At 44.0% G+C, this 21,376-nt stretch overlaps 1 protein-coding gene, 1 long non-coding RNA gene and 1 pseudogene across 3 annotated transcripts in view; 2 read left to right on the top strand and 1 right to left on the bottom strand.

The window, feature by feature from the left end:
• pomk (protein O-mannose kinase) overlaps nt 1-21,376 on the top strand; it is a 34,125-nt gene that overhangs the window by 8,247 nt on the left and 4,502 nt on the right. The window contains exons 1-2 of one of the 2 annotated variants that reach the window (XM_026172883.2): nt 19,567-20,285; nt 20,939-21,220. In XM_026172883.2, the coding sequence (XP_026028668.1) occupies nt 20,939-21,220 (282 nt within the window). In that variant the 5' untranslated portion in view covers nt 19,567-20,285. Of the gene's footprint in view, nt 1-19,566; nt 20,286-20,938; nt 21,221-21,376 lie in introns of those variants that run through there. The other variant, XM_026172882.2, reaches the window with a different exon arrangement.
• LOC145429676 (uncharacterized) lies at nt 350-2,103 on the bottom strand. Its single transcript, XR_013909945.1, has 2 exons — nt 491-2,103; nt 350-404 (listed from the first exon to the last, which is right to left on the bottom strand). It is a non-coding gene; the product is annotated as an uncharacterized LOC145429676 (long non-coding RNA).
• LOC145429675 (uncharacterized) lies at nt 14,087-16,009 on the top strand (annotated as a pseudogene).

Raw genomic sequence — 21,376 nt, 5'->3', positions numbered from 1 at the left:
GTTGTCTTAATAGTATTTTCACTTGACTTTAACATTTACTTGATAAATCTTGATTTTAGCTGCTCCTTAATATGAAAGGTCACTTTGAATTTCAAATGGAACTGAGGCTTGATAACAATTTACAAGTGCTTTGTTACTTCCAAGACACGGACTTTTGTGCTTGCTTGACTGTCTTTCACTTGTTAGCTTGCTTCTTTACGTATTCAATGCATTTGCTGGAGCATGTGATACTTCTCTTGCTAGTAACTTCTCTTGCTAGTAGCGTCGGTCCAACCATCTCGTTGCCTTCTCCGGAGCAGTGGAGTGTTCTACTATGCCGGCTTGTACACATACACGAGAGACACGAGAGTTCTTCTTTACTGATGTTTACTGTGCTTCTCTTAACGTACAGGTACACCGTAGAACTGGTGAATACAAATGTACAAGAAAATTATATTTCAGCATTAAAACATATTACAATATAAAATTCACAAAATATAAACAAACATACCACTTTGGCCTGCAAGTAGACAAACCGGTGTAACTGGAACTTAGGGCTTATTTCTTCTTTCTTAGCTTGACTTTTACACGGCTAGACCGTCACCATGCGCAGCTTCTCTGACTTTTTTCCAAAACAGGAAGTGACCTCTGCCCTTACCTTATATTTACAAAATTAACCGGCTATTTTCCATGTATCAAATTAACTGTACACCAATCCGGTAGGCAAAAAAGGAAAATGTTAACATGCTCAACACAAAAATAAAACATACAAAATAAAATGAGTTAGTTACATTATCATTACAAGAGCTCCGCCTAGTGGTCAAATACTAACATTTCACCAACTGTTACACCCATATTCATCAGTTTCTGCTTGCAATAGCCTGTTTGAAATACTCATTCAAACATGTTTATGTTTGGATGAGTGGGTTTTGTTAGACCCTATGAAAAAAAACATGTTGTAGTTAGACTGTTTGAAAAGTGTCTCAGATATACAAATAGAAATACAAATTCAAATTTTATTTGTCACATACACAGTCATACATAGTACGACATGCAGTGAAATGCTTGTTGCTGTGCAATGCCGAACCAAACGTAGACATAAAAGTAAACATAAAACTAAACATAAAATTAAACTAGCAAGTAATTTACATAATATACAAATTTTAAAATTAACTGTAAAAAATGTACAATAAAATTAAAGGTTAAAAAAATAATTAACAAAACAAAAGTAGAATGTGCAGATAAACAAATTTAAGAAATTATAAAAGTTTGCAAATAAACAGTGTGCAAGTAGAGAGTGTGCAAACAAACAGTTTGCAGAGTAACAGTTTGCAGTGGAATAAATAGTTCCTGATGTATAGTAGTGAGAGAGAGAGAGTCCAGTCCTACACAAGGTTCAGGGACTGAATAGCCTGAGGGAAGAAGCTCCTCTGTAATGAGGAGCTGTTTTGGACTTGAGGGAGTGGAAGTGCCCCCCTGAACTCAAAAGTGAGAAGAGTCCATTGTTGAGATGAGAGCGATCCTTCATAATCTTCCTGGCTTTGGTCTTGCACCGCTTAGTGTACATGGACCAAAGGTAAGGAAGTTCATAGCAAATTAGGGCTGCCGATTATTTTGATAGTTGACTAGTCACCGATTATTTTTGCGATTAGTCGACTTATCAGGTCATGCGTCCATTGGACGTAAAACATACAGCTTATTGCACCAGCATGCATCTGCTCTTATATAACTATCATTATCTTACAGCTTTAAGTGTTTAAGGCATGTGCTAACTAAAAAAAAAAAGCCAAGATGATAGTTTATTAAATTTTAATGAAATTTGCAGATTGTTTCGGTGGAGTTTAATAAACTCAGCCGTCTGCTCCTTGCTATCTAAAATATAACAGGACACCGGAGTATATTCTTGAGCATCTCACACTTCTGATAATCAGTTGTCTGCTTGACGTTTATTCAGCTCTTTAAAACTATAACTTTAATCTCAGCCAAACCGGTTTACTCAAGAACAAATAAAATACTGAAAAAAGCCAAACAATAACATTTTTAAGTTATCTAAGTGACATATATATATCATGTTTAACCTGAGTAGTGAAAGACGGCAGTGGGTTTGAAAATGATTTGCCGAGAGTCTGGTGTTCTCACGGGCTCTAATGAGCCTTGAACCCCGGCTAGATATCGAGCTGGTGGGTAACAGACGTCTCTGAAAACGTCAGAGCGCTTTTGAAAATATGTGGTGTCTTGATAAACTGAGCAGATATTTCAAGTTTACACAGCCACATTCTCGCCTGAAAATATGTTAAACGTTTATTTTGTGACCCAGAAAGAATAATAAAAGAAATACTAAAACTAACTAGCTGCCGCCATTGTTGGAAACTGAGCAGGGCCGCGCTATGAATTCTGGGATAGGTTGGGCCACGAAGTATACACCCGACCCATCTTTCAAATCTGGGGAAATAAAGGGTGCATTTGTCGGCCGCATTTGTCAGAGTCTTCGAATTTGGACAGTCTTCGTCGTGTCGCTGTAACGTAATTGGCCTACAAATGCGGACACAGGAGGATGCGGTTTCTGAATTTGGACAAAGCTACGATACCGGACACTGCTTCTTCTTCTTCTTCTTCTTCTCGGGGGTTAACGGCAGCTGGCATCCTTGTACATGCATTGCTGCCATCTTCTGTTTCAGTCCGCTATTACACTCTTAAATACTACTACTTATTCCTTCGTCTTTTGGGATCTTACAAAGCTTCAAACGACGTGTCAACTATTAAATTAGTCGTCGACGATTTTGGTAGTCAACATAATTGTGACTAGCCGAGTAATCGTGGCAGCCCTATAGCGAATGATGCATTTGGCTAAGCACACCACTTTTTGAAGATCTCGTCTGTCCTTCTTGGTGCTGTTCCCATACCAGGTGCAGATATTTCCCCATCTGGATGCTCTCAATGGTGCAGAAGTAAAAGTTCTTAAGCATGCTCAGCTGGAAATGGAAGTCTCTAAATCTTCTGAGGAAGAAGAGACACTGACAGGCTTTCTTAACCAGGGTGTTAATGTGACATGGGCATGACAGGTCCTGAGTGATGTGGACACCCAGGTACTGGAAGCTATCCACTCTCTCCACTAGCGCACCACTGATGTTTAGCGGCTCGTAATTCCTCGCCTGCTTTGTACTGAAGTCCACAATCAGCTCCTTTGTCTTGCTGAAGTTTAGGAGGAGATTGTTCTCCTGGCACCATTTGACTAATCTAGAGTATGTAGTTATTAGAACTAGTTATTTTAGTCATTTTCATCCATACTCAAGATTAGCGATATTTCTAATTTCTTAATCGACTAACCGTAAAAAAAAGTTGTACGAACCGACAAGTCTAAAGAAACACTCATTTAAATTTAAGAACTGTTTAAAAAAAGTCAAAAATTAATAACAAACGTTTTTTAAACCGTTAATCACATTCTTCAATAAATGAATCATGCCGCTTAACTGTACAACACCTTGCATCATGCATTATCAAAATTGTAAGTTTTACTCCAGACAGACAACAGCTAAGAACACTTAAAACAAACCGATGGTAAATATGATATGAGAACATGTTGCTACAAAAAATGTTCATGTACTGTTAAAGTATGAAAAATTAACATTGGAAAAGTGTGGCGCATTGTGGCGTTCATTATGAATGATGCATGCTGTTTGAAAATTCATAACAACCACTTCAGTAAAACTAAAATTCTAAAACAACGAAACAAGAACTCATCCAGCCATTTTCTTCCACGCATCTAAATTCCAGAGGCGGCAGCCCAGGCCTCCCTCTCGCCACCTCCTCCAAGTTATCCAGGGAATCATCAAGCTTTTCCGAGGCCAGCCAATAAATGTAATCTCTCTCGTGTTGTCCCGAGTCTATGCCAGGGCCTCTTCTTGGTAAGACATGCTTAGTTGGAACACCCTACTTAGGAGAGAACCACCTTAGCCGTCTCCATTCGACGTGGAGGACTAGCAGTTTTACTCTGAACCCCTCCATAATGACTGAATGCCTCACCCTGTCGCTAAGGGAGTGCCCATCCACCTTCTGGAGAAAATTTCAGCTGCCGGTATCTGCGAACTAACTAATAGTGTTTACAAAAACATGAAGCCGAGATTAATAGATCCATGTGTATCTCAACAACAACCCTCCATCTGGTGGCAGATGGTTACATAACATTTAGGACACAATATCAGAATCAGAAAACTTTGTTAATCCCCAAGAAAATTATGTGCTTACAGTTGCTCCAAGACAATAAAAACAGTAACAGACTGAACTAAATTAAATACAATTCAATATATTACGAAGTTGTCAAAGGAGCTTGCAAAGAAAAGCGTTTGGACTTCTTTAAGTTGCTTGAAGACGTTTCACCTCTCATCCGAGAAGCTTCTTCAGTTCTAAGGTCAAATGGTGGAGAGTCCCAGATATAAACCTAGTGGGAGTAACCCCCCACAGAGGGACAAAAGGACCCCCTGATGATCCTCTAATCGCCTGAGCCAAGGTGTGAAACTGGGTGTGGGTCCCAATCAGCCAGAGTTTCGGGTGAGCTCATTGTGAAACCTGGCCCCACCTTATCATGCGAATTCCTGAGGTCAGATGGCCCAGGATGTGAGTGGGCGTTAAGGTGTCTGGGAAGGGATCTCAAAACTGGATTATAGATGGCAGAGATTTGGTGTCGTAAACCCCCGCCTCTGTTCAAAGATGGTCGCTCACAGGCCAGGTTTCACAATAAGTAATAGCCTCCGTAATTTCTTTGTGCCTGCGGGAGTTCGACGGGTATCCGGTTGTTCAGTGATGACGCGACAAATCCTACTTCCGGGTCTAAAGTAGTCTGCGTTTAATATGGCTTTTGTGTTGTTAACATGTTTAATGGTATGTATTTTCTTTTATTTGATCTCAAAAAGCTCCTAAAACAGTCAGTGATCACTGTTGACCTCCCTCGGCTTTTATTACCGCTAACCATTTATTTAAGCTCAGTTTTTAAAACCTTAGGATGTAACTACAGCCCAGCCCATGCAGCAGTATATGAATGACTAACCTCGTATTGTGGATGGATTATCTCAGTTGTTCTCCTGGCTGAAGTTTGGTCCTTTTACAGCATCCTGCCATGCGATTACATTTGTTTCTGACCACCGAGAACACTCACGTTAACTTTTATCGAGTGGAAAAAAAGTTAGCTTGTTTATATTATGCTAACATACCTGTGTCGCTAGCGGTCACGTAGCACATCATTATATACCAGCTAGCCCAACTTCAGTAACCCTACAAACGTCACTGCTATTTAGTTTTCTGTCTTCATTTATGCTGGAAGTGATAGCAGAGCTGTACGTTTTAATTTGTTTCCAAAACCCCACAGTCAGGACATGCTATATTGTATTTAGATAAAAGCTAGCGAGCTAACTCCCTGCTAACTTCTAACGCCGTTAAATGTCATAAATTCCGTTTTCATGGATGCCTGGATGTTAAACTCAATTGTTACACCTGGTAGAGCAGAACACTGATCATTTTATTAAAGATGAAAGACTTTAGACAGTTTTTCAACTCTCAGTAATGCCACAGTGATCGTTTGTTCTCTTTCAAACATTCGTTTCGGTGTCTCACTATGGGAACGCTCTCTCTGCGTTGTCCTCAGAAGCCTCTATATCATTACTCCAGCCAGTATTGGCTGGCAGTCGTGACGCTTGCGTCAGGGAGGGGCCACCCTCCTCCCTATAAAAGGGTGTGACGCAGCGTCACCCGTCATTCAATTTCCTCTTCTCGCTTCTTAGAAACCTCATCTCTCCTGACTGTGAACGTGAGTGCTAGCTTAACTGTCCACACGAGCAAGCTAACACCTTGGTCACCGGGCGCTAGCACGGCTCGCGTTTCGAGTCGCCTGCTCTTCACCACAGAGCCAGGTCGGAGAGTGTGTTAGCTGCCACCACGCATCTAGCACAACAGTTAGCTGACCAAGCTAACTGTCTTTGCTACACACGGTCACCAAGCCAAGTAGCACAAGCGCTAGCCACCACACTAGCCAGGTCATACTAGCTCACCGAGAGAAGAAAGAAAAAAAAAATCAGCATTAGCTGTCCAGCCATTCCAAGCTAGCTACACCAAGCTTCCTTAATATGGCAGACTGCAAACCGCTGCCCAGAATTTGCCCCTGCGGTTGCAAAATCTCAGGTTCAGATACACATGACGCGTGTGTGATGTGCCTCGGGCTGCAACACGCCCAAGCGGCTATTTCCACACCGGGTATATGCGAACACTGCGCTCGCTTCACCCTAAAAAGCCTTCGCCGAAGGCTAGCCCGCCAAGCTAGCCTGTCGAAGGAGGACCCAATGCTGTCTCCAATCGGCCCACCGATGGAGAACACTGAGTCCGCCACACCAGGCACCAGCTGGGGCGACGAGATGGATATCGTCCTCCCGCTGGTGGATGATGCCGAGGTCAGCTGCGAAGCTATGCTTGATTCCCTCGAGGCTAATGACAAGCTACTCAGCGAATCCTCTGAGGGAGTGTCGGAACATCTCGTCTCGGACGAGGATGACGACGTTTTCTTTTACGCTCGCTCGACAAGATGGCGCCTGTGTTTGGCTTTGCCGCTTGTACAGCTCGCTGGTATAGTTTTATACTGGCCGCTATTGTCACTTGCAATATTATTTTTACCGTCCTATGTTTTGATTTTGTCTCTGCCACCAATACTTATGATCGGGGCATGATGTTGTATATCAAAGATTCAATGGAGAGCTACTGTGACAGCTGGGACAGTTACAGGAAATTTTTCCCTCCACCCTTTGTGTGTTCCTCACCTGACTGCATGTTACCGTACATATCGGTGGGATTTAACACGAAGAAAAGAAGAAGTAGGGGAACCAGGGCCGGTGTCCAGGTGCGACTGAGAAGGTACCGAAGATTAGCTTCTTGGATGTGGGAAGAATCCCGGTGCCTACGACCAATTCATCTATTGTCACCTGGTGCCGACGCTACACTGCAGTTCCCAGCTCGGAGTCTATGGTCTGATGGCCCCATGTTCACTTGGCGTCCCTCCTTCGACCGCCGTTTTGATGGCAGAGGTGATGTACCACTATGGATATTAGCTTCTGCTAGCCCTGAAGTCCCCGCCCGGCGTAACAGGTGTAGAGGTGCGCACAGGTGTTTATTTTGAGTGCCACTGCAGTCAGCTGTTGACTGCACCAACCAAAAGTCTTCAATCAGGTTTGCCCTGCTCAACACTCGCTCAATCACAAACAAATCGTTTATTTTAAACGATCTTTTTATAAAGGAATCTCTCAACTTCTTGTGTTTAACTGAGACGTGGCAACAAAACATGGATTATATACATCTGAAGGAAATTTGTTCTACTGGCTGCTCCGTCATCGGAACTCCACGTCTTTCGGGACGTGGCGGAGGTCTCGCTGTTGTGCACCAGGACAGATTCACATGCAGACTGATGAACTCTGATTCTTTTACCTCATTTGAACTTCAGATGATCAAGGTCGGCTCTTTGCACACCTTTTATTGTATTTTAATCTACCGACCTCCTGGCCCTGTCGGAGTCTTTTTAACTGAATTTAACGACCTCCTATCATCCATTATTAAATTAGAGAAGGTGGTAATGTTGGGAGATTTTAACTTTCATATTGATGATGCATCCTGTAATATGGCTGCTGACTTCATGACTATCACAGAGTCTTTTAATTTTATGCAGCATGTTTCTGGCCCTACACATGTAAAGGGTCACACATTGGACCTTGTTTTCTCCTTGGGTTTAAATATAAATGACATTCGTGTGGAAAATGTCCATGTGAGTGACCATAGCTGCATATATTTTAACTTGTCGTTTTATTTGGATCCCCCGGCTCCCAAAATAACGATTGAAAGGCGAATCATAAACCTGAACGCCGGCAAAAGGTTCTCTGCCATGTTTGACGCTGAAATGACTTACAATGATTTGGACTCTCTTGTCTCATCCTTTAATAACCAGTGTACTTCTATTTTAGACATAGTGGCACCTCTGAAAAAAAGTACTGTCCTACGTTTGAAATCTCATCCTTGGTTAAATGAAAACATTCGTAATTTCAGAAGATATTGTCGCAAGCTAGAACGTTTGTGGAAGGCTTCCAAACTTGAGGTTTATAAGTTACACCTTAAAGAATCTATCCTCTTGCTAAATGACATGTGGAAAAATGCCAGAACAGAGTATTTTTCACACCTCATAGCTTCAAAAAAGAAAGATCCTAAATTCTTGTTTAAAACAATTAAGAGTATTGTTTCTCCTGATGCTCCTTGTGCACCAGTTCACTCAACGTCCGACTGCAATGAGTTTATGAACTATTTCAGAAATAAGGTCATTGCAACCAGGTCTAATATCTCTCCATCATCTTCTCAATATCAAACTTTTAACTTGCTCTCCTCTGATACTTGGTCGTCTTTTACTCCTGTTACATTACAAGACATCAGAGGCCTGCTTTGTCATATAAAACAGACTTCAAGCCCCCTTGATGTCCTTCCATCTTCATTTTTCACTAGTGTGTTTGATTCAATTGGCCCCTGTATTGTGGAAATGATAAATACTTCTCTTCATATTGGCTCAGTCCCCAGCTTCTTTAAACAAGCTATCGTCGAGCCAATATTAAAGAAACCCCAGCTGGATCCATCTCTTCCTAACAGTTATAGGCCAATATCCAAATTGCCTTTTATATCGAAAATTTTAGAAAAAGTAGTACTAGAACAACTTAACTATTTCCTGGATAAAAATGCTGTTATGGACACTTTCCAGTCTGGTTTTCGTAAATTGCATTCCACTGAAACGGCCTTACTTAGAGTATCTAGTGATATCTTGATGGCAGCAGACTCTGGAGAATACACAGTGCTGGTCCTGCTGGATCTCAGCTCTGCTTTTGACACTGTAGATCACAGTATCATGATAAACAGACTCGAGAACTTGTTTGGGATTACTGGTGTTGTTTTAAAATGGTTTATATCATATCTGTCTGAGAGATCTTTTACTGTTTGCATGAATCATGTCACATCAGAATCAACAGTTTTGCCGTGTGGGGTACCTCAGGGATCTGTCCTGGGTCCAATTCTCTTTTTACTTTATGTATTTCCCCTAGGCCAAATTATTAAGCGCTATAAATATATCTCCTATCATCTCTATGCTGACGACATCCAACTATACTGTTCCTTCAAAATGTCTGAGTTTTATAAATTGTCTAATTTAAGTAATTGTCTGACAGAAATCAACAAATGGTTATATGACAATTTTCTCCAACTAAACTCTGATAAAACAGAAACTCTAATTATTGCTCCAGACCATATGGTCCCAGAAATTAGACAGCATATCAGCTTCTTAGACCCTTACGTAAAATCAAGCCTTAGAAATCTCGGTGTCTTATTTGACAGCTCGATGTCGCTCGAGCAGCATTCTAAGCAGCTAGTCCGAAACTGTTTTTATCATTTATGGAATATTTCTAAACTCAGACTAATGGTATCAAAGCTTGAACTTGAGATGATTATTCATGCTTTTATTTCTTCTCGTTTAGACTATTGTAATGGCCTTTTTACTTGTTTTAACAAATCAGCCTTAAATCGTCTTCAGACTGTGCAGAATGCTGCAGCACGTCTCTTAACAGGCACCAAGAGAAGATCGCATATCACTCCAGTCTTGGCCTCCCTTCACTGGTTGCCTGTAAATTTTAGGTTTCAGTTTAAAATTTTAGTTCTAACCTTTAGGGCCCTGCATGGTCAGGCTCCTCAATATTAATCTGACCTGCTGAAATCACATACATCTTCTCGGGCTTTAAGGTCATTAGATCAGAGACTGTTGGTGGTACCACGCACTCGTTTTAAAACTCGTGGTGATCGGGCCTTTCAGACTGTGGCACCACGGTTGTGGAATTCTCTCCCACTGTCTCTTCGCTGCACGGACTCCATTGATTGTTTTAAGAAACAGCTGAAGACATTTTTATTTAGAAAAGCATTTGATTAATTTCTTCTTATGCTGTTTTTATAGTTTTATTGTTTTACATTGTTTTATTTACTGTTATATTGTTTTATATTCCCATTTTCTGTGTTGTAAAGCACTTTGTGATTTTTATCTGTGAAAAGCGCTATATAAATAAATTTTACTTACTTACTTACTTACTTCTTTGCCCCCTCTGGTCGGAATTCTGCGACACAAGGGGCCGATTGTGATAACCCCGGCACACAGTCCCGCGGCATGGAGCTATTTGACGTTGCAAAACGGGCAGCTGAAAAGCTGGCAATCCCATGGCCCGCGGTGACAACGGAGACCTCCACCTCACGATACGAGGGTAAAAGGCTCCCCAAAGCAAAGCGCACTACTAAGCAGGTACTGCCGCTTTTCCCCGAATGCGTGGACGAGGTCACACGCTGCTGGGCAAAGCCATTTTCGTCACCCAACCCCGTGCAGGGAGCGGCGGCGTTTGACTGCGCTGGAATGAAAGAGAAGGGCATCTACCAAATTCCCACAGTGGAGAATCTGGTGGCTTCTCATCTCCACCCAAACCAGAAACTTTCCATGTCATCTGGTCCGTCCCTGCCCTCCAAGGCCGAACGCCTGCAGTCCTCCCTGGCTGACAAGGCGTATAAATCGGTTGCCACCACCGCGAGGGCATTGAACGCCTCATCGCTCCTGCTAGCCTACTCGGCGGAGCTCCAGGACCAGGCTGCTGCGAACCCGGATGCTAGCGAGTTGTGGGAAGAGCTGGGCGCAGTTACAGACCAGTGTCTCCACCTCACTAGAGCAGCAGTACAAGCGGCGGGCAGAGCCCTCAGCATCATCGTCCTACAGGAGAGGGCAAGATGGCTGAACTTGTCGGGGCTTTCGGACAGAGAAAAACGTGACATTCTGGACGAAAGCATCTTCCCCGCTGGGCTTTTCGGGACCGCCGTTGCCACCATGCAAAGACGGTGCGAGGAGAAGAAGAAAGAGGGAGAGGCCCTGCAGCTGTGTCTCCCTAGGAAGACCCAGGCTGCGCCTCCACCCGGTCGCCGCACGTTCGCTCAGGTCACCAGCCGTCCAGCCGGCGTGCCGACGTTTAAAATCCCTCGCCGCCCAGCCCCGCAGGTCGCGGCCCAGGGTCCTCTAGGATCGCAGAACCCTAAGACCCACTGGCCCAAGAAACACGTCCCGCCTGCTGCTGCTCAGGGTGCCCCACCAGCAGCCAAGCAGTCGGACCGCAAGAAGAAGCAGACTGCCTAACATCCCCCACGGGGAGATCGGAGCCGGACCAGCCCGGGCTCAAAGTTCACTCCAGGGCTCAGTTCCGGAGCCCGTTCGGAGAAGTGTGTTCTGCCTCCACCTTTCAGCGCCTGGGACTCGAGTTGGATCCCACAGAGCGGATTTCAAAAAAGAGACGACGAAACGCTGTTCAGCCGAATCAAGCATGTCTGTCTCACAAAACACAGTTTATTAAAAACTCACCCGTTGCATCCAGGCATGTTGCCAAGGGCACGGGAAAAATGTGTGAAAAACACAGAAAGTATGTTGAAAAACATAATGCCCCCACGCACCCAGACACCACCGGGGTTGATTCCCTCAGTGGTGTCCGGCCCCATAAGCGCTGGTCAAGCGCGGGCCGCCCGCGCATGCGCAGTGGGGCCTGGTCCGAAGGACCAGTTTCCGCCACAAGAGGGAGCCAGAGCTCCATCTACTGTGGAGTACCTGTCTTTGGGGCCGCTGTCAGCAAGAATAGAGAGATGGCGAGCTCTCGCTGCGCCAGAATGGGTTGTGAGGACATTAGGGTGAGGCTATCGTTTGCAATTCGCAACCACCCCTCCCAGATTTCACAGAGTGATTTTCTCTCTTGCAAAAGGCGAATCAGCCAGGATCCTGCAAGAAGAAATAACTACCTTGCTATCAAAGGGAGCAGTACGAGAAATACCCCAGGAGCAGAGCCAATGCGGCTTTTACTCAAGGTATTTTCTCGTGCCCAAGAAGGGAGGGGGACTACGTCCGATACTGGACCTACAGGCTCTGAATCAGCATCTCAGGTCATACAAATTCAGGATGTTGACGACCACCACTCTGCTGCATGTAGTGCGCCCAGGCGATTGGTTTACATCAATAGACCTGAAGGACTCATATTTTCACATCCCTATTTACCCGCCTCACAGAAAATTCCTGCGCTTTGCGTTTCAGGGCAGAATGTACGAGTACCAGGTCCTGCCGTTTGGTCTCTCACTGAGCCCTCGGGTATTTATGAAATGCACAGAGGCGGCCATAGCCCCACTGAAGAGGCGGGGCATCCGCATAGCAACATACATAGACGATTGGCTGCTGCTATCAGAGTCAGAAATAATGGGAAGAGAGCACACCAGGTTGACAGTGGATCATCTGATGGCTCTGGGTTTCACCATAAACTACCAAAAGAGTGTCCTGCAGCCAGCTCAGGCCATCTCTTTCATAGGAATAGCTCTAAACTCCGCCTCGTACAGAGCGTGTCTCTCTGTGGACAGAGTAAAAAAAATGCTATCACATGCCGGCATTTTTCAGTTGGGAAGATACAGTGGGGCAAAAAAGTATTTAGTCAGCCACCGATTGTGCAAGTTCCTCCACTTAAAATGATGACAGAGGTCAGTAATTTGCACCAGAGGTACACTTCAACTGTGAGAGACAGAATGTGAAAAAAAAATCCATGAATTCACATGGTAGGATTTGTAAAGAATTTATTCGTAAATTAGGGTGGAAAATAAGTATTTGGTCACCTCAAACAAGGAAAATCTCTGGCTCTCACAGACCTGTAACGTCTTCTGTAAGAAGCTTTTCTGTCCCCCACTCGTTACCTGTATGAATGGCACCTGTTTGAACTCATCATCTGTATAAAAGACACCTGTCCACAGCCTCAAACAGTCAGACTCCAAACTCCGCCATGGCCAAGACCAAAGAGCTTTCGAAGGACACCAGGAAAAGTATTGTAGACCTGCACCAGACTGGGAAGAGTGAATCTACAATAGGCAAGCAGCTTGGTGTGAAAAAATCAACTGTGGGAGCAATCATCAGAAAATGGAAGACATACAAGACCACTGATAATCTCCCTCGATCTGGGGCTCCACGCAAGATCTCATCCCGTGGGGTCAAAATGATCATGAGAACGGTGAGCAAAGATCCCAGAACCACACGGGGGGACCTGGTGAATGACCTGCAGAGAGCTGGGACCAAAGTAACAAAGGTCACCATCAGTAACACACTACAACGGCAGGGAATCAAATCCCGCAGTGCCAGACGTGTTCCGCTGCTGAAGCCAGTGCATGTCCAGGCCCATCTGAAGTTTGCCAGAGAGCACATGGATGATACAGCAGAGGATTGGGAGAATGTCATGTGGTCAGATGAAACCAAAGTAGAACTTTTTGGTATAAACTCAACTCGTCGTGTTTGGAGGAGGAAGAATACTGAGTTGCATCCCAAGAACACCATACCTACTGTGAAGCATGGGGGTGGAAACATCATGCTATGGGGCTGTTTTTCTGCCAAGGGGACAGGACGACTGATCTGTGTTAAGGACAGAATGAATGGGGCCATGTATCGTGAGATTTTGAGCCAAAACCTCCTTCCATCAGTGAGAACTTTGAAGATGAAACGAGGCTGGGTCTTCCAACATGACAATGATCCAAAACACACCGCCCGGGCAACAAAGGAGTGGCTCCGTAAGAAGCATTTGAAAGTCCTGGAGTGGCCTAGCCAGTCTCCAGACCTCAACCCCATAGAAAATCTGTGGCAGGAGTTGAAAGTCCGTGTTGCTCGGCGACAGCCCCAAAACATCACTGCTCTCGAGAAGATCTGCATGGAGGAATGGGCCAAAATACCAGCTACTGTGTGTGCAAACCTGGTAAAGACCTATAGTAAACGTTTGACCTCTGTTATTGCCAACAAAGGTTATGTTACAAAGTATTGAGTTGTATTTTTGTTATTGACCAAATACTTATTTTCCACCCTGATTTACGAATAAATTCTTTACAAATCCTACCATGTGGATTCATGGATTTTTTTTCACATTCTGTCTCTCACAGTTGAAGTGTAGCTCTGGTGCAAATTACTGACCTCTGTCATCATTTTAGGTGGGGGAACTTGCACAATCGGTGGCTGACTAAATACTTTTTTGCCCCACTGTATCTCCCATTCAGAAAATGCCTGCAGATGCTGGGATTAATGGCGTCTTCACTGGCAGTCATTCCACTAGGCAGACTGCATATGAGGGAATTTCAGCGATGGGTTGCATCACAGAGACTGAATCGAAAGCGCCATACCCACCGCTATATCAGAGTGACAGCAGACTGCGCTGCAGCACTCCACTGTTGGAGAAATCCCACATTTCTCACTCAGGGGGTGTCACTGGGAGCTGTCACAGCCAGAAAGGTGGTGACCACGGACGCGAGTCTCACGGGTTGGGGTGCCACTCACGAGGGCAGAGCAGTGAGCGGCAGCTGGGACTCACAACAGAGGGGTGCTCATATAAATTGGCTAGAATTGCTAGCAGCTTTTCTAGCACTGAGACACTTCCTTCCCCTGTTGAGAAACCACCATGTTCTGATCAGAACAGACAACACCACTGTTGTGGCGTACATCAACAGACAGGGCGGGTTACGTTCCTGTCCTTTGCACATGCTGGCTCGCAGACTGATCATGTGGAGCAGCATCAATCTGTTGTCACTGAGAGCTACTCACATTCCAGGAGCTCTGAACTTGGGAGCAGACTTAATGTCCAGGGGAAACCCGCAGTACGGGGACTGGACCCTGCACCCACATGTGGTGACCCAAATCTGGACCCGCTTTGGCCAGCCACAGGTCGATCTGTTTGCCTCGAGGGAGAACGCTCAGTGTCCACTGTATTTCTCCCTGAGGGACCAGGAGGCTCCGCTAGGGGTAGACGCATTAGCTCACAACTGGCCACATGCTCTGCTTTATGCGTTCCCTCCACTGGCCTTAATTTCTCCCACTCTAACCAGAGTGAGAGAGAGAGGGCTAACAATGATATTGATCGCCCCAAGGTGGAAAGTTAGCGGAGATTATGCCCCTCTTGTGGAGCGAACCTTGGCCTCTCCCTCTCCGACGAGACCTAGTCTCCCAAGCCAGGGGGGAGATTTTTCACCCTCACCCCGAGCGCCTTGCCCTGTGGGCTTGGCCCGTGAGAGGTTGAATCTGAGTACGGCAGGACTCCCCTAGGGTGTTATGGCCACTATTCAGAGTGCTAGAGCCCCCTCCACAAGATCATTGTATGAGAACAAGTGGAGGGTATTTGAGGAATGGTGTGGAAAGTCTCACACTCTCTCCTTTCAGTGCTCTGTGACAACAATTCTCTCCTTTCTCCAAGAACTGTTAGATAAAGGAAAGGCCTTTTCCACAATTAAAGTATATCTAGCAGCCATTTCAGCCTGCCATGTGGGCTTCGTGGATGGCCCGGTGAGCCATCACCCGCTAGTCTGCCGTTTCATGAAAGGGGCACGACGGCTCCACCCAGTGTCTAAACCTCTCGTTCCCACGTGGGATTTATCCCTGGTGCTGGGGGCAGTTTCACAGCCTCCATTTGAACCACTAAACCAGGTGGAAATAAAAATCCTGTCTTTGAAGACTGCATTGCTCCTGGCTCTCGCATCTGCGAAGCGTGTCAGTGATATTCATGCGCTGTCAATACACAAAGAGTGCACCCGATTCACGCGGGATAACTCTAGAGTCACACTCAGGCCAAATCCGGCCTTTGTGCCCAAAAAATCCTTATCTTCAATGCACCCCATTGGAGCTGGAAGCTTTTTGCCCTCCTCCTTTCTCTTCCCCTGAACAGGAGCGCCTACATGCTCTCTGTCCAGTTAGGGCTTTATGTACCTATATAGAGAGAACGAAGGCTTTCAGGAGGTCGGATCAGCTGTTTGTTTCCTGGGCTAAACCACATCTTGGCAAGCCCATTAGCAAACAACGCATTTCCCACTGGATTGTTGAGGCGATCCAATTGGCTTATTCCAGCACGGGTCTGTCCCCCCCGGAGGGGCTTCATGCTCATTCTGCCAGAGGGATGGCAACTTCTTGGGCCCTTTTTAGGGGTGTCTCTATAGACGAGATATGTGCAGCTGCGAGCTGGGCTTCACCTTTGACCTTTGCAAGGTTTTATAGGTTGGATGTCACTGCACCGTCTCTAGCCCACACTGTGTTAAGTGTGGGTCCCCACGAGACCTCCTAAATTGGCAGTTAGTCGTTCAGATGGGCTTATCTGGCAATACGGGAGTCTGCATATCCCCATAGTGAGACACCGAAACGAATGTTTGAAAGAGAACTTGAGGTTACTCTATTCCGTAACCCCTGTTCTCTGATAACATGAGTGAGGTGTCTCACCAGATCACCCTCCTTGCACGAAGCGAGGAAGAGGTGAGCTTATCTTGAATGACGGGTGACGCTGCGTCACACCCTTTTATAGGGAGGAGGGTGCCCCTCCCTGACGCAAGCGTCACGACTGCCAGCCAATACTGGCTGGAGTAATGATATAGAGGCTTCTGAGGACAACGCCGAGAGAGCGTTCCCATAGTGAGACACCTCACTCATGTTATCAGAGAACAGGGGTTACGGAATAGAGTAACCTCAAGATATATGGACCTACAGCGGAGTTTAGACCCAGACACGGCTAGTGACGTCAGACTTAACAACCGGATAGGGAAGCGCTGTATAAGGTTCCCGTTATTGATGTTTGGGTGGTTGACCGGGACGGATTTTCTCCTGTCACTTTCTCCTCATCCCTGACGTGCTCTCCGTTGTTTTTTCCCTGCTAATTTTAGCATCGCACGGCACAGCTTCTGTATCATGTGGTATAAGGCTCCGCCCTTGTCATTTGTTGAGCAGGAAGAGTGAGCGCTTGTTTTCATGCAGATTACGTCCCGGATCAAAATGCGGTACAATCATCGTCGTCTTTTTTTTAAAATTTATTATTATTATTTTTTAATCGTTGTCATTTGGAAATGAGATCGCACATAAGTATGAATCGAGATCGCGATTTTCTAACGATTAATCGTGCAGCCCTATACATGATTGATATTTTACTCTAAACTGTAAAAATTTGTTATTTGTTATTTTCTCAGCAGCGGGACAGAGTCATTCACTACTTTTGATTTTCCCTCCACATTTTACCTTTAAAAACTATTTACTTTGCCTTGTTTGGTATCATCCTTTTCAGCACAACCTCACTTGTCTGAATTTACAGTTATGTTTCCATTTTGACATACTGTATTAACACAATTGATCTAAAATCAGACAAAAAATATAAAATCAGAGTAGAAAAAGTTATATTTTTACTGTAACAACCACAAACAAGTTTAATGAATCATATTTTTAACCATAACTTTAAATGCAAATATGAATTGTCAATTTTAAAATCCTATGCACAAGTTTTGCAAACAACAGTTATTTGTATCCATTTACCTTTTACCTTGATTTTTTTTTAAATAACCATTTCAGACTATTTACAGAACAATCAGCTGTTCTGCATTCAATAAGATGCCACACAAATTTTTTGTGCCACTCCAAAAAAATAATTTCTATCCACTATAAACGAGAACATGATGGGCTGATACCTGCAGGTCTGACAGCAGCAGGTGTATCACTCTTGTTTCTACCTGGAGACAGCAGCTGCCTCATTGTTCTGACACACAACACAAAACTATCCACAACACTACACACTAACTACACAAGACAACACATTAACTACACAAGACAACACATTAACTACACACTCCAAACACGCTAAACGTCACAAATCTCTCACATCTCAAAACTCGCTCACTCTCTTTTTCTGCTGTCTTTCTCACTCACTCTCTTTCTTTCTCTCTCTCTCTCTCTCTCTCTCTCTCTCTCTCTCTCTCTCTCTCTCTCTCCCTCCGTCACTCCTAAAACTTCCCCTGTTTTTTTGCTCATAAGCAGAGAGTGCTTGCTAGTGCAGTCGTTAGACGGTGAACGTCACGAAACTATTCAGGAAAAAACGCCGCATATATTGTTTATCATGACTCTGGTTTTACGTGGCCTATCAACACAATTTAAAAACTGGTATATATCACCTTGTTGCTTTGTCTTTAAGTGGTCATGTGATTGGCTTACCACGACTACTTTATTCTTCCTCAGTCAAACAGCAGCACTCATGCGATTCTTTTGCCCCCTGTGCTCCAGGTGTTGTGCTAGACCAGCAGTGCCCAATCCCGGTCCTCGAGAGCTACCGTCCTGCAGCTTTTAGATGCATCCTTGTTCCCACACACCCGAATCAAATGAATGGCTTGTTATCAGGCCTTTGCCAAACATGATGGCATGCTGAAGAGGTAATCAAACCATTTGATTCAGCTGTGTTGGAGTAGGGATGCATCTAAAAGCTGCAGGATAGTAGCTCTCGAGGACTGGGATTGGGCAGCCCTGTGCTAGACAGTGATCGGGAGCGTGCGCAGCTGCTTAAAGCTGTAGCGTCCAGATTACTTACGTACAGTGTTGGTCAAGTTACTTGAAAAAAGTAATCAGTAATTAGTTACTGATTACTTCCCAAAAAAAAAGTAATCCCGTTACTTTACTGATTACTTATTTTCAAAAGTAATTAATTACTTAGTTACTTAGTTACTTTTTAAAAACACGATTTACAACCTGAAGAGGTGATAAAGCGATATATCTTTCAGCCCAATTCTACTTTTTCTACATAATCTATCATACAAAATGTAATCAAATGGAAAAGTCTCTTTTTTTAACTTGTTTTATCAGTTTTAATCTTTTAACTTTATGCATCAAGCAAAAATTTAATTATATGCAACATTCTCTGAGTTGAATAAATGAGTTTAACATTTAAACCTATTTTCTGCACATTCCAGCACATAAAATAAAATATTTTTTTTGTTTACACTCACTCTTTCAAATAGATGCAAGTAAAACACAGCAGAACATAAATAAAGTCAAAGACTCAGCGGTCCTGTTGCTCTATTTTCACCTGTAAAGCAGGGCTGCGGTAGGCGGAGGTTTACCCTGGTGCAGGTGTGCCACAGCGGTCAGTGGAAGGATACGGCAGTGTCTCTGTGAGTTTCCCATTATGTCGTTGCGCTCTCGGTGCTTGCTTGGAAGTTTAGGGGTTTTTTTCGCTGTAAAAAGAAGTTTTCTTACAAGTAACCCGTTACTGCCCATCTCTGCTTACGTAGTCAGCTACTTCTGTGCAACTGATATAAGATGCGGTAAGCTAAACACAGCTTCAACCGTTTGTTTGTTGAAAAATAGTAACGGACCGCATTTTTTTGTTAGTGACTGTAACGGCATTGTAACGATAAGAATAGTAATTAGTTAGATTACTCGTTACTGAAAAACGTAACGCCGTTAGTAACGCCGTTACTTGTAACGCCGTTATTCCCATCACTGGTTTTAAGACATGACAGGAATTGACAGGGACAGCCAGTCATTCATGATGAAACACAGCTGAGATTTGAAAAATAGTGACTGTGAGTGGCTGGCACAAAAGTAGATGTACAGTTATCAAGAACATTACCTCTATCCCTGGCATAGATTTGTTTTGGATTTATTCCCAGTAATAAAGTTGAGCACACCAAAATGAATGAAGGTGTGTTCATCATTTTAAAGTAAGTAATAGTGATGGTAAATTTGATTCTTTTTACTGAATCGAGTTTTAATGAGTCACTCACCAAAGTGATTCGGATTTTTTGAGTCATTTGATTCACTGAGTCAGTTGACCAGAGAGTGCAAAAAATTTACATTTTCACTCAAACTTAATTTGTTTCTCTTTTCATGTAAATCCCACTGCTAAGATGAATGATTCTAAAAAAAACAACAACTATTTTATAGAGCAAAAAAGAGCAAAAACATTTCTAAAATTAAGCAATTTCCTATCAAAATTGCTTAATAAACATCTGTTTTTGTTTTTTTATTAGTATTTTCCTTAAATGTGTTAAATATATATTTTCTCATCTAAATGTCCACTGAGCTGTGAGCCAGGGGGCGGTAATGCGCCTTAACATTGGTTGCCAACCAAGAAGAAGAAGCTGTGAGCCAGGAGGGAGGGGGTGAGTGAGTGAGTGATTCGTTCCCTCGCTCTATGATTCAGCACAGGAGGGAGGGGGTGAGCGAGTCCTGAGTGATTCGCTTAAGCTTACGATTCAGCACAGGAGGGAGGGGGTGAGCGAGTCCTGAGTGATTCGCTTAAGCTTACGATTCAGCACGGGAGGGAGGGGGTTAGTGAGTCCTGAGTGATTCGCTTACGATTCAGCACAGGAGGGAGGGGGTGAGCGAGTCCTGAGTGATTTGCTTACGCTTACGATTCAACACAGGAAGGGAGGGGGTGAGTAGCTCAAATGTGTTGTTAGCATGTTAGCAGAGCGATGCTACTGTGAACCGAGGAGCTATTTTCTTGATGTGAGCTTCTACTCAGGGTTTTTTCTTCCAGTTCAGAGCAGAAATGCTTTTGTTAAGAAACTGGCTGTTGTTCCCCCCCGCAATTTTAATTATAAGCTAGATATATTTCTACTAAGCGAATTAGTTTGCTAACAGAAACAGGGATGAGTCAGTGAGTCAGTTGGGCTTGTGCGTCATGATTCACGAGTCAGTAAAGTGATTCTCGAGTTTTGAACGATTCGTTCACGAATCGAACATCACTAGTAAGTAATTTGTTACTTCGTTACATTTGTTAATACTGGGAGAATAAGAAAATAGATAGGCTAGTGGATATTTTCCCGAAAATCTTTAATTTACTACTTTAACCAGGATGGTGGTGTGGTGGTTCTGTGGTACACAGGACCACCACACACCATTGTTAAGGCTACACAGCAGGTACAGCTGACCACACAATATACCTCTGACCACAGTGGCCAAAGGGTGTGAGAGTAAGGCAGGAAAATACTGCTTTTCAGCCTCGTGTTGTCCTACTCTTTAATATCTGTAGCTGTAATTAGTACACTTACAATATCCCTTTTGTCATTCCTCTTTTTATTTTAGATGCAGGGCACAGTGGGTCAGCGCAGCAGGACTACTGTGGCCTACATTGTTCCAGTAGTTGGAATATGTGCTGCTGCTTTCCTTCTTACCAATATCTTCATTTACCTCTATCTGGACTCTGTGTATCAGCCTGGTTTGCAGCAAGTTTCACCTCTGGTGGGCTGTGTGCCTCAACACTTTAAAATGCCAACCATGAAAGACTGCACCGCCTGGCTCCAGTGTTTACAAATAAATGCTGAAGTACACGAGCTGAAGCTGATTGACCAGGGAGCAGTGAAGAAGGTAGACAGATTTTTATATATATGTATATGTGTGTGTGTGTATTGGCTAAGTTTGTATGTGTATCAAATAAATGTAATGTCAAGAGATTCCATGTTAATTTCCCATTGTAACTTTAGCAACTTATCATAGTTGTGACACTGGACAACATGTCACAAC

Source organism: Astatotilapia calliptera, chromosome 7, assembly GCF_964374335.1.
Source record: "Astatotilapia calliptera chromosome 7, fAstCal68.1, whole genome shotgun sequence".
Classification (NCBI taxonomy): domain Eukaryota; kingdom Metazoa; phylum Chordata; class Actinopteri; order Cichliformes; family Cichlidae; genus Astatotilapia; species Astatotilapia calliptera.
The sequence above is the reverse complement of the archived record's forward strand: the minus strand, read 5'-3'. Positions and strand labels throughout refer to the sequence as shown.